The sequence below is a fragment of the Sesamum indicum genome, unplaced genomic scaffold (genome assembly GCF_000512975.1).
Source record: "Sesamum indicum cultivar Zhongzhi No. 13 unplaced genomic scaffold, S_indicum_v1.0 scaffold00142, whole genome shotgun sequence".
NCBI lineage: Eukaryota > Viridiplantae > Streptophyta > Magnoliopsida > Lamiales > Pedaliaceae > Sesamum > Sesamum indicum.
In genome coordinates, this window is record NW_011628059.1 from 9,211 (window position 1) to 21,677 (window position 12,467).

General features: G+C 45.5%; 1 protein-coding gene across 1 annotated transcript; it reads right to left on the minus strand.

The window, feature by feature from the left end:
- Window positions 1-147: 147 nt before the first annotated feature.
- On the minus strand, window positions 148-1,016 carry LOC105179321. Its single transcript, XM_011102923.1, has 2 exons — window positions 951-1,016; window positions 148-843 (listed from the first exon to the last, which is right to left on the minus strand). The coding sequence occupies exons 1-2, from the start codon at window positions 1,014-1,016 to the stop codon at window positions 148-150; spliced, it is 762 nt and encodes a 253-aa protein (XP_011101225.1).
- Window positions 1,017-12,467: the final 11,451 nt, after the last annotated feature.

A 12,467-nucleotide genomic window follows, 5' to 3' on the forward strand; every position in this document is an offset into this window, starting at 1 on the left:
GATCTGGAAGATCCTTCTTGCTGATCTTCGCTGGGCTATCTTCCGAAAGAACACTCGGGAGCACTGATCACCTCCCTTCATCCACTGCATCTTCGCTCGTTGTTGTAGCATAATCTGCTCCAATTTTGTTGCTTTAGCTAGTACGAGTCAAACAACGTGTTCTAGTTGTATGTATAGCTCATCTCGCCTGCTTGAGCTTACTAGTAGTTGTGCTGCTTCAAGAAACCCTTTCGCCATTTGGACATTGTGCGATAGGTCCCTTTTATTCCGCCTTTGCTCTCGGAAGATTGGTTTCAATGCTTTGAGTTTGCGTGTCACAGTATACATAGGCGTCCCAATAATATTATGTTGCCATATATTCTGCACACTAGGAATAAACTCAGGTGAACGAGCGAGGTAGTTATCAAATCGGAACATACCTCCATATTGCTGCTGTCGGTCCCCATATAGTACCATCGGTGAGTGGTCTGAAGTGCGTGGTGTAAGGACCGAGTAGAATGTGTTAGGGAACCGTGCCATCCCTCTATCATTTATCAACATGTGGTCCAGTCTTTTCCAGAGATTCCGGGGTGTCGCACTGTGGTTGTGCCATGTGTACCACTCTCCCTGCATGGGTAGTGGTAGTAATCCTGTATTCTGAATGACTGCATTAAAGTCTTCCATAGCTGTTCGGATATCCCCTGATGTGCCACATACTTTGCTGAGGTCGCAAACTGCATTAAAGTCCTCTCCAATCAACCATAGGATATCAGCACACTGTATAGCTAAATTTTCCAGGGCATTCCATAATTCTCTCCTATCAACCACCTCAGTAGCTCCATAAGCGACAGTAACAGCAATTGACTCATGTATTGCACGGATAGTAACAAGTCAGTGTATAAATTGCGTTCCACATTCAACCACAGCAACATCAATAAAACTATCATTCCATGCAATCCACACACGATTACCAGAAGATCCATAATCCACATACCATTTCCATTGGGGTAAGAGAAAAGATTGAATTTGAGCTGCATTATTAATACGAACACGAGTTTCAAGGAGACCGAGGAATTGTAACCTGAACTCAGCAACGATGTCTTTGACTGCCAACTGATGGTCTCGTTTGTTCAGGCCACGAACATTCCATATTGCTGCATTCAGCATGGATCACTAGGTATGGGGCTGCTATGCTTAGGACCCCGAGACGACTCATCTGTATCATCCAGTAGGTGAAGTGCATCAAAAGTATTATATATAACAAGCGCCTTACCCCTCTCCTCACGACTTGGGCCGGTTGTATCTCTAGTGTACTCACGTCCCTCCCTCTGCTTTTCTACCACTGAAGCTGGTGGTGGTCTACTCTTGTTCCGATTAGGCATATGTGGTGGCCGGGATGGTATATTAGTAGTATCATCATCCTCCCTAGGGTGGTTCCGATTCCGTTCAGGCCTTGTTGGTTCTTGCAGCGTCCCAACTTTGGGTACATATACCGCGATCGGTGGTTTAACTGGTTTTGTTTTGCTGAGAACACAATCTTTAGCAGAGTGTCCCAATGTCATACAACTGTTGCACTTCTATGGTAGCCATTCGTACTCAACGTCTACTTTACAAGGTGATTCGCCTCCGTCCTCATCCGGATTCATAATTATAATGTGCTTTGGCAAGTTTGAGGTCACATCCACCATTACGCATACACGAGCGAAGTCTAGTCTGGTGCATGCTCTCGTAATTGCATCCGGGTAAAGTGGTTTACCTGTACTAAGGCCACCGTACTAAGGCCTTCCTCTGTCCAGAACTCGACTGGAAGGTGACGAAGTTTTATCCACACAGGAACCTGTGTATGCTGTTGTTTCCTTAAAACCATCCCTGGTTCCCATTTTTGGAGAACAATAGGCTGCCCCTGAAATAGCCACGGCCCTCCTTCAATAACATCTTCCATATCAGCTACTGATTTGAATTGGAGGAAAAAAAAATCCATTATTAGTACCAGTGACCTCCTTCAAGCCCGGCCATACAAACATTGCAAACTCTTTTAGATGATGAAAATACGGCCTTTTTCCTAGGAATACCCCACCGCGGTAGCCCTCCATCGTTTAGATCCGTTTCGTATAATATCCAATGTTGGTCGCACTATAACCTCTCCATTTTGTACCGTTGGAGCCACATAAGATAAGGTCTTGCGAGTTGAATTATGAAATGCATGAGCTATTTTGTCATCGATAGTCATGTTCGAGTTAGCATGCAACGGAATATTCCCAATAAACAGCGGAATTGGAGCCATATTCGTAGCAAAATTGCTGAAATTTTCTATCTTTTTGTTGACATCACAGTCTGCATTAGCAGTGACATCACAGTTTGCATCAGCAGTGACATCACAGTTTGCATCAGCAACGACATCACAATCTGCATCATCAGTGACATCATAGTCTGCATCAGTAGTGACATCACAGTTTACATCAGCAGTGACATCACAGTCTTCATCAGCAATGACATCAGCAGAACAGTCAGCAACTGCGTCAGCCACTGCATCATCAATTTCCAGCGCCACATCATCATTCACCCGCTCCACGTCAGCCCTAGCAATCGCCGGTCGGACTTCTGATTTTCTCGCCGGAATCAGTTCAGAATCTGATCCAGCACCCCTGTCCATCTTTTCCGATGCGGAACCACCTTCAAAGTCGCCGGAATATCGAGTTTTCGCCGGCAGCAAACCCATTACCAGAGCAGTTTCCGACCGTTTGTCCTCCATCCCCCGCTGGAATCAGCATTCTCCATGGCTTGCGTTTGACGATCGAAGGTACCTTATGTGGTGCTGTTGCCGGAAATCAGCGAGCAACGGCCTCCTTCCCAAAGCGACATTTCCACTTCGATTTAAGATCTGCCAGCGCCGTTCTCGATTCACGGTCGCCGGTGTCGATAACAGTGTTGGCTAGACGAAGAAACTCCAGCATATTGAACACCCCTTCCTGCTGTCCGCCATTGTCGCTGTTCAAAGGTGCGCCATTAAACCCTAGAATAGGGCGGCGCACCTTGTCTCCTTCATTCCCGGCCAAGTTAGAAGCTTTATGAACTGGAATAGTGTCACCACCCTCAGAGATCATCAACTGTTCGTCTGTCATGGCCAAAACGACCGGAGTCTGTTCGTCTTCCTCACGTGTCTGTTCACTATCCGCGACGGCGCAAAACCCTAGATCTGAGTCTATCAATTCTGCACTAAAAAGGTCGCCTTTTCCGGCCAAAAACCGTCCATTACCTTCACTAAATCCATGGCAGCAACTAGGAGAATCAGTTTCGTCTAAAACCGCCTCCGATCGGCCACCCAACAGGCGCGTCTTTTTTATTTCCGCCATGAAAACATGTTTTTCGCCGGAAACCAGTCGTCTCCCATCACCGTCCTTCTCCTCCTCGTCGGCCGGAGCCCCTCCCTCATCGCCGGCGGTGGTTGTGGTTGCTAGGGCAAGTGTGTGTGATTTTGGTGTAGTAGTATGTGAGAGAGAATAGAGAGGATCCATTTTTTTAGAGAGAGAAAATTTTATTTCTATTTTGCATGTTTTATTCCATGAAACTTAACCCAAACGTAAGTCTAGACCCATGCATTTCCATTTGATTATCCTTTGGCTAGCTATCCTGGAGAAGCTCGCAACGACGGATAAACCATGGCTTTACCATCTTGGGTGCTGCGTGCTGTGCAATGAAGACATGGTGGAGTCACATAACCACCTGTTTTTCCATTGCAGATTTAGTAGAAGATGCCTCAGTAGTATTTGGCGCATTGTACGATTCCAGTGGCCTAATAGGGATTGGGTCAGTGATGTTGAATGGGGTGCAAGAAAATGGTGTGGGAAGCACATCATCAATATATCCTACCGATGCCTGCATAGATCGTGTGTATACCATATTTGGAGGGAGAGAAACCTGAGACGTTTTGAGCACGAGGAGAGGCCCCCGAGCGTAGTGGGCAACTTAATAGTAGAAGATGTTCGACAACGTATACTCAGTATTAAGCTTCCTAGATCAATTAGCACATGTGCCTTGTATAGACTGTGGCGTATCCCTTGGCCTGTCGAGGGAAGCGCCTAATGAGGGACACTGTTGTACTATACTTTTCTTTTTTAATGAAAATTACACTTACCAAAAAAAAAAAAAAAAATTCTCTCTCTAAAATTTCGTTGAATAGTGGAAGTTGCAAAACAAAGCTAGCGTAACATGGAAAAAAAAAATTCTCTCTCCTACACACACTAGCACACCATATCAAACACACACTAATGCCCTATCCATGCACATGGCTACCGGCGACGAGGAGGATGACGGTGACGCTCCGGCCGGTGACGGGGATGTCGGAAAAGTGGGAGACCGTCGTCTAGTGACCGGCGATGGCGAGAACCATGAAAAATTGCAGCAGATTTTTAAGGAAGACGAAGGGTTGTTCTTGCAGTCCGCCGGCGCTCTACCAGCGAATGAAGGTAGCCCAGCCTTACTGGAAACTGTGGTTCTCAATCCAAACGCGAAAGATTACGATCTGACTGCTGGACAGATGTGTATGGAGGCGCCGAGCAATTTAGGGTTTTCTACCCAAAAAACGGCTGTGGAAGACTAAGGGTTCTACGACCTTCAACCATCGACAACCGGAATATTTCCACGATCTGATGACATAGATCTCACTGGGAGAGTGGTCGGACCACAACGAGTGAAAAAAGGAGGAAACTTGGACGAAGGATGGACGGGAATGAAACTAGGGTTTGGCGCCGCCGTTGACGCCATTGATGTCGCTACTGGAGAAGATGACGGATCTCAACGGGAAACTAAAAACTCACCATCTAGTTTGAATGATGACAATCTGGGAACTGAGAACGAGAAGGAGACGAACCGCTCGCCGGCAAACCCACGCGACTGTAACTTTGGATCTCAAGCTTCCATGGCTGACGAGTTTAATGGCGATAGAGGCCGGCCACGATTCAATTTCTTCGAATTTCTTACCCTTGCTCATAAGGTCGTCGATTCAGGTGATGTGGCTGCCATGGACGCGCTTTCAGATCTAAAACAGAAATGGGAACTGAAGTATGGCCGGTCGGCGAGATTTCCGGCGAAAACAGCAAGGTATGTGCAACCACATGTTAGACACGCTGTGAGATGCCTCCTTGACAAAACTGCAGAGAAGAATCAGCCGGAAAACAACAGCGTCGCTGCTGCAGAAATTTCAGAATCTGCTGCAACTTTTTTGGCCGGAAAACGGCCGGATGATGATTTTTTGGCCGGAAAACGGCCGGATGATGAGCTCGGAATGACGCAAAAATCGCAGCAACAGACTGCTGCGTTAGTAGGTGGAAATTCAATGGGAATTCAGCACAAAACGACTTCAATTTCAGCGACAACGGCCTCCAAAACGTTGATGATGAACACGACAATAGGAGTTAACTCGATCGAAAATTCTCGCAATACCATGTCCAATTCCCATTCGGGTATTTTTATTGGGAATATTCCATTACATGCATGTTCAGCCAATTGCTTGGATGATGATAAAATTGCACGTGCCTTCAATAATTCATCCCGTAAAACGCTTTCGTACATTGCCCCAACGAAGCAAAATGGAGAGATTGTGGTTCGTCCTTCCTTGGACATCGTGCGTGATGGTTCTAAGCGATGGAAATCTACGGCAGTAGGATATTTTCTGGGGAAACTACCGTATTACCATCACTTGAAAGAATTTGCTCACTCGGTTTGGCCAGCTCTACGTGAGGTCACAGCGACAGTTAATGGTTTCTTTTTCTTTCGGTTTAAAACTGTGATAGACATGGAGGAAGTGATTGAAGGGGGTCCATGGTTGTTTCAAGGACAGTCGATTGTATTACAAAAGTGGGAACTGGGGATGGCTATGAGGAAGTTGAAGCATACCCAAATACCGGTCTGGATCAAACTTCGCCATCTCCCCATGGAATTCTGGACAACGGAAGGACTGAGCACTGTTGCAAGTGGAGTGGGTAAACCTCTTTACCTGGATGCAATAACAAGAGCATGCACAAGATTGGACTTCGCTCGTGTATGCGTGATGATTGATGTAACACAAACAATTGCAAAACATATTATTATCATGACACCGGATGAAGATGGTGGGGACACACCTTGCAAGGTTGATGTTGAATACGAATGGCTCCCCTCAAAATGCACGGATTGTATGACGATGGGGCATTCAGCTAAGGATTGTACATTGAACAAACCTCACAAACCGACAAAACCACTGATAGCTGTTTACGTACAAAAAGCTGCCGTCCTCCCCCAACCAACCGCCCCTGAAAAGGAAAGCAGTTCATTAAACCATACGGCTAATGAGACATCGAGACGAGAGGCGAATGATCTTCATGTAGAATGCAATGTATCCAAACATAGCAATAAGGGTAAGGAAGTGGTTATATATAATGCCTTTGATGCTTTACATTTGCTAGATGACGCAGAAGAGCCAACTAGGGGTCCTAACATGAGCAGCCCCGTCAGTAGTGACCCATGTTGAACATTGCTGTGTGGAACGTCCGCGGGCTGAATAAAAGGGACCATCAGCTCGCATTAAAGGACCTTGTCTCTGAATACAGGTTACATTTTTTGGGCATTTCGAAAACTCGTGTTCGATTAAATAATGTCATGCCTATTCAGTCATTTCTGCTTCCTCAATGGAAATGGTTTGTCAATTATGACTCTATTGGAAAACGTATATGGCTTGCCTGGGATGAAAATATTATTGACATACATGTACTTGAATCAGGGGAACAATATCTGCATTGTCGTGTTACTAGTAGGACTGAGGTGATTGATCGGAGAGCCCTATGGACCACATTAAGGATAGTGGCCCAACAGTGTACGGATGATCCGTGGCTGGTGGGGGGGGATTTCAACGCAGTCTGCGATCTTAATGAGGTATGTGGCTTTTCGGGAGATATAAGGATGGCCATGGAAGAATTTAATGCTGGCATTCAGGAGGTCGGGTTATTGCCACTACCTATGCAAGGTGAATGGTATACATGGCACAACTGCAGTACGACCACACGTAGTCTATGGAAGTGACTTGATCGTATTGTTATTAATGATCGTTGGCTTGCGAGATTTCCTACATCGCATATCATTGCCTTACGCCCCGGACTTCTGATCACTCACCGTTAGTCTTATATGGGGATATACAACAACAAAATGGAGGTATGTTCCGATTTGATAATTATCTAAACCACTCACCTGGTTTTATCCCTAGTGTACAGAATATTTGGCAGCATGAGGTGGTTGGCGTGCCTATATATGCAGTGTCACACAAACTAAAGGCCCTCAAACCGTTCTTCAGACAGCAGAGGAGGAATAAGGGAGACTTGACTCTCAATGTCCAATTAGCAAAGGGATTCCTTGAAGAGGCACAAAACTTGGTGAGTTCAGACAGGCAGAATGAGCTCTTCCTTCTTTTGGAACATTGTTGCCGGCTAGTGTACGCTAAAGCGGTCAAACTTGAGCAAATTATGTTGCAACAGAGAGCCAAGATGCAATGGATGAAGGGAGGGGACCAATGCTCCCGGATTTTCTTTCGCAAGATCGCTCAGAGACGGGTAGTGAGGAGGATCTTGCAAATAAATGATGAGAATGGAACCACTCACACAGAGCCGAGTGAGGTCGTGCATGAATTCGTGTCATTTTATCAGAACCTCTTAGGGGGTAACAGACATCGGTTATTGGTGGATATTAACTACCTCAGACCTTGGGAGAGGCTATAACCAGATACGCCTTCCCCAAGATGTGCACTCAAAGTGGATATTAGGAAGGCCTATGACACAGTCGAGTGGGACTTCCTTGTTGCGGTCTTACAGTTCTTCAACTTTCCAACTACATTCATTAGATGGATTGAGGAGTGCATTACGACGGCCTCATTTTCGATTGGTCTCAACGGAAAACCTCACAAATTCTTTATTGGAGAGCGAGGACTACGACAAGGAGACCTTTATCTCCTTACCTTTTTGTGCTTGTCATGGAAGTTTTACATTTGGGATTCTTACAATTAATTAAACAGGACATGCAATTCAGCTACTACTGGAAGTGTGAGCCAGCTAGGGTATTCCAGTTGGGTTTTGCAGATGATCTCCTACTTTTCTGCAGAACTGATATGGACTCTATTAGAGTGTTCAAGATGGGATTGGACAGGTTCGCAGAGTGGTCAGGCCTCCGGCTGAATGTACAAAAGAGTCACCTAATTATTTCCCGGTCTGCACAAGATAGGAAAGAACAGATGCTATCAGTGCTGGGTTTTCAAGAAGGGCATCTCCCGATGAGGTACTTGGGTCTCCCTTTACTCTCATCCAGATTGTCTATTGCCGACTGTCAGCCACTTTTATCTAAAATTGATGCACGTATTACTGGATGGGAAGGAATTTCATTATCATATGCTGGGCGGGTACAAATCATCAAATCTGTACTTTCAACACTGAGCTTGTATTGGGCATCTGCATTTATCCTACCGAAGGTTGTCATTAAGGAAGTGGAGAAACGCCTTCGAACATTCCTATGGAAAGGAACCTCAATAACGGGATATGCCAACGTAGCGTGGAAAGATGTTTGCAAACCGGTAGAACAAGGGGGTCTAGGAATTAAAGATATTGGTATCCTTAATCGTGCCTTAATGATAAAGAAATTGTGCGATGTCATTAGATGTGACCAAACATCTATCTGGGTAGAGTGGTTGCAGCACGGACGATTACGAAATAACTCCATTTGGACAGTTGGCGAACAGGGAGGATCGTGGGGTTGGAAAAAGTTGCTTTGTCTTCGCAGCTATATCCAACCAATGGTGGAGCTTCATATTGGAGATGGGAGGACCTTCTATCTTTGGAAGGATCCATGGCATCAACTTGGACCCCTGCTTCCTAGATTTCCACGCGGACTGAACCTACTTGGGCTTGAAGACTCCATTAAGCTTTCTTCGGTCATTGATTGGGTCCAATGGCACTGGCCCCTCATCACGGATCTGGAATGCCTCCAAATCACCTATGCACTACCTCAGATTCATGGAGGCGATGATAAGATCATTTGGCGATTTCCTGATGGGCAACCCACTACCCAAGCACTTTACCGACTTTTTTGCCCACCTGGACCGAAAGTAGGCTAGACTTCACTACTTTCGGGATCTCTGAGGATTCCACGCCATTCATTTATCTTATGGATGGCTATTCAGGAAAAGTTACCGACAACCGACAGACCATGGCTCATACATCTCGGTGGGTGTATTCTTTGTGACGAGGAGGCATTGGAGACACATACCTACCTCTTCTTCCGATGTCGTTTCAGTAGATTATGCCTTGCAGCTGTTCGGCAGATTATTCGAGTCCCTTGGCCCAACCGGGAATGGGCAAGGGACGTAGAATGGGCAACGCGAAAATGGAGAGGAAAGCATATTATTAATGCAGCCTATCGAGCATTACTTGGATCACTCGTCTACCATATATGGCGAGAAAGAAACTCGAGGCGATTCCAGCAAATTGAGCATCCGACAAACATATTGGCTTCCTTCATAGTTGATGATGTTAGACAGAGGATTTTGAGTATTAATATGTCTAATTCTATTAGTACAGCTGCCCTTTATAGACTATGGCGTATCCCTTGGCCTGTCGAGGGATAAACCAATTGAATGATGTACTGTACCATTATTTTTATAATGAAAATTACATTTACCAAAAAAAAAAAATTCTCTCTCTAATTTTTCACATACTAGTACACCTTCACTTCCACACACTAAAACCCTTGCTACCAAAATTCCGGTCGGCAGCCATGGTGACGACGGCGAAGGGTCTGCCGGCGACGAGGATGATGTGGAGGATGGCCAACGAGAAGGAGATGATATTTCAGGCGACGGGAAGGTGAAAAGACGCAAAAAAACCGAGAAGTCGCGATTGGAAGACGAAGGGTCACCGGTGAAATCCAACGATCTAACTGCCGAAAACGATGAAATAGAGGCTGCAGACGTTGGGGATGGCATGGCGATAGGTAAAGATGAAACTTGGACGGAAACGATGGTGTTTTGGTGCGCCGTGCAAAACTAGGGTTTGGCGGCGCACCTTCATCGGTCATCAATGGCGGACAGAGTTTGGAGGGGGCTGGTGGTTTCAATATGGCAGAGTTCATCCGCTTAGCCAACACGGTGATTGATGCCGGCGACAAAGAGGCAACGATGGCGCTGTGCGAGTTGAAAAATAAATGGGAAAAACGCTTTGGAAAGGAAGCGACGACGCGTTGCTTTCCGGCAAGAAGCACGACTTTCGATCTTCCAATGGCTAGGCGAAAGGCATGGAGAAGTCTCCGACCACCAGCGTTTCTACTTAATCAGAATAGGAATGGTGATTCGAAGGCAGCGGATTCGATGCTAACTCCATTTTCCGGCGAGAATGGTGGAAGAAAAGATGCTCAGACGACGGACAGTGGCCAAGAGGATGATTTCCAGCGTGTTGGAGGTAATTTTCCGTCGAAACAGCCGGACATGGAAGTTTTTTAAACTGCTGACGTTACTTCGCGATCTGATGACGTCAGCCCTGCATTTGCTGATTACACTTATGACGTCAGCCCTAATGTCTTGATTGCTGATGTCAGCCCTGCTCCTGCTAATGTCAGCCTTGCTTCTGATGATGTCACTACTGACTTCAACCCTACATTGACATCACCTGTTGATGTCATCCCTGCTATGACCTCACCTGCTAACACATGCAATGAAATCATCCGTGACATGAGGAAAACTCCATTTCCTATGAAAGATATTCCAACTCCAACGGGCTTGTTTGTCGGTAAAATCCCGTTGCATACTTATTCGAATCCGGTAGTTGAAGATAAAATCGCTGATGCATTCAACAATTCATCTCGCAAGACACTCTCGTATATTGCTCCCATTATACAAAACGGTGAGGTGATTGTGAGACCAACGATGGATGTGATTAGGAGGGGTTCTCAGAGGTGGAAAACCACTGCGGTCGGTTACTTTCTTGGGAAAAAATCATATTTCCACCATTTGAAGGAATTTGCATTATCGATATGGCCAGACTTAAAAGAGGTCACTGTTACATCAAACGGCTTCTTTTTCTTCCAATTTAAATCAACTATTGCTATGGAAGACGTTATTGAGGGAGGCCCATGGCTATACCAGGGACAGCCAATCGTATTACGAAAATGGGAACCGGGAATGGCACTGAGGAAACTTCAACATACATAGGTCCCAGTTTGGATAAAACTACGCCACCTTCCGTTTGAACTATGGACTGAAGAGGGTCTCAGCACGGTGGCTAGTGGAGTGGGTAAACCTCTATATCCGGATATATTACTAGAGCATGCACGAGATTGGATTTCGCTCGTGTATGCGTTATGCTTGACATCTCTTCTAGATTGCAAAAACACATCATTATAATGACACCAGACGAAAACGGGGGTGAATTCCCAGTAAAGGTTGATGTTGAGTATGAATGGTTACCACCGAAATGTACCTATTGCATGACGTTGGGACATTCTGCGAAAGATTGTGCGTTGCAGAAAAAAAGCAAAACAGTTAAGGCACCCGTATCAGTCTATGTACTAAAAGTAGGGGGATCGCACCAGTCGATGCCAGAACGAAGGGTTGAAAAACCAGTGGATCGTAAGGAGGTGGAGGAGACAGAAATGCGAGAGATCCCTAAAAATGCAGCGGGGCCAAGTCGAGAAGAAAGGGGTAAAGCTCTTATCATCTATAATCATTTTGATGCCTTACAATCCCTTGATGAAACAGAAAATACTACACGGGGTCCTAAGTTATGCAGCCCCACGAGTCGTGATTCATGTTGAATTTAGCAATATGGAATATATGTGGCCTGAACAAACAAGACCATCAGCTGGCGGTCAAAGATATTGTTGCTGAGTTCAGGTTACATTTTCTTGGTCTCCTTGAAACACGTGTCGGTACTAATAATATTACATGCATTCAATCTTTCTTGATGCCTCATTGGAAATGGTATGTGGATCCAATTTCAATTGGTAATCGTATTTGGATCGCGTGGCATGATAATATAGTCGACGTCGATGTCTTAGAGATGGGGGCACAATTTTTACATTGTCGGGTGAACATTAGAGCATTACAGGAATCTATTGCTGTTACTGTTATATATGGTGCTACTGATGTTCCAAACCGGCAGGAACTTTGGAGCTGTCTAGAATCCCTTGCTATACAATGTACAGACATTCCATGGCTCGTTGGAGGGGATTTCAATGCGATCAGAGATCTTAGTGAAGTCTGTGGTACTTCTGGAGATATCAGGATGGCGATGGATGAGTTTAACACATGCTTCCAGAATACTGCACACTTACCATTACCCATGCAGGGAGAATGGTACACATGGTATAATAGAAGTACTAGTCCCCGCAACTTATGGAAACGACTTGATCGGATGCTTACCGACACCTAGATGGTGCGGTTCCCGAATGTTATCTATACATGCCTCACACCATGAACTTCA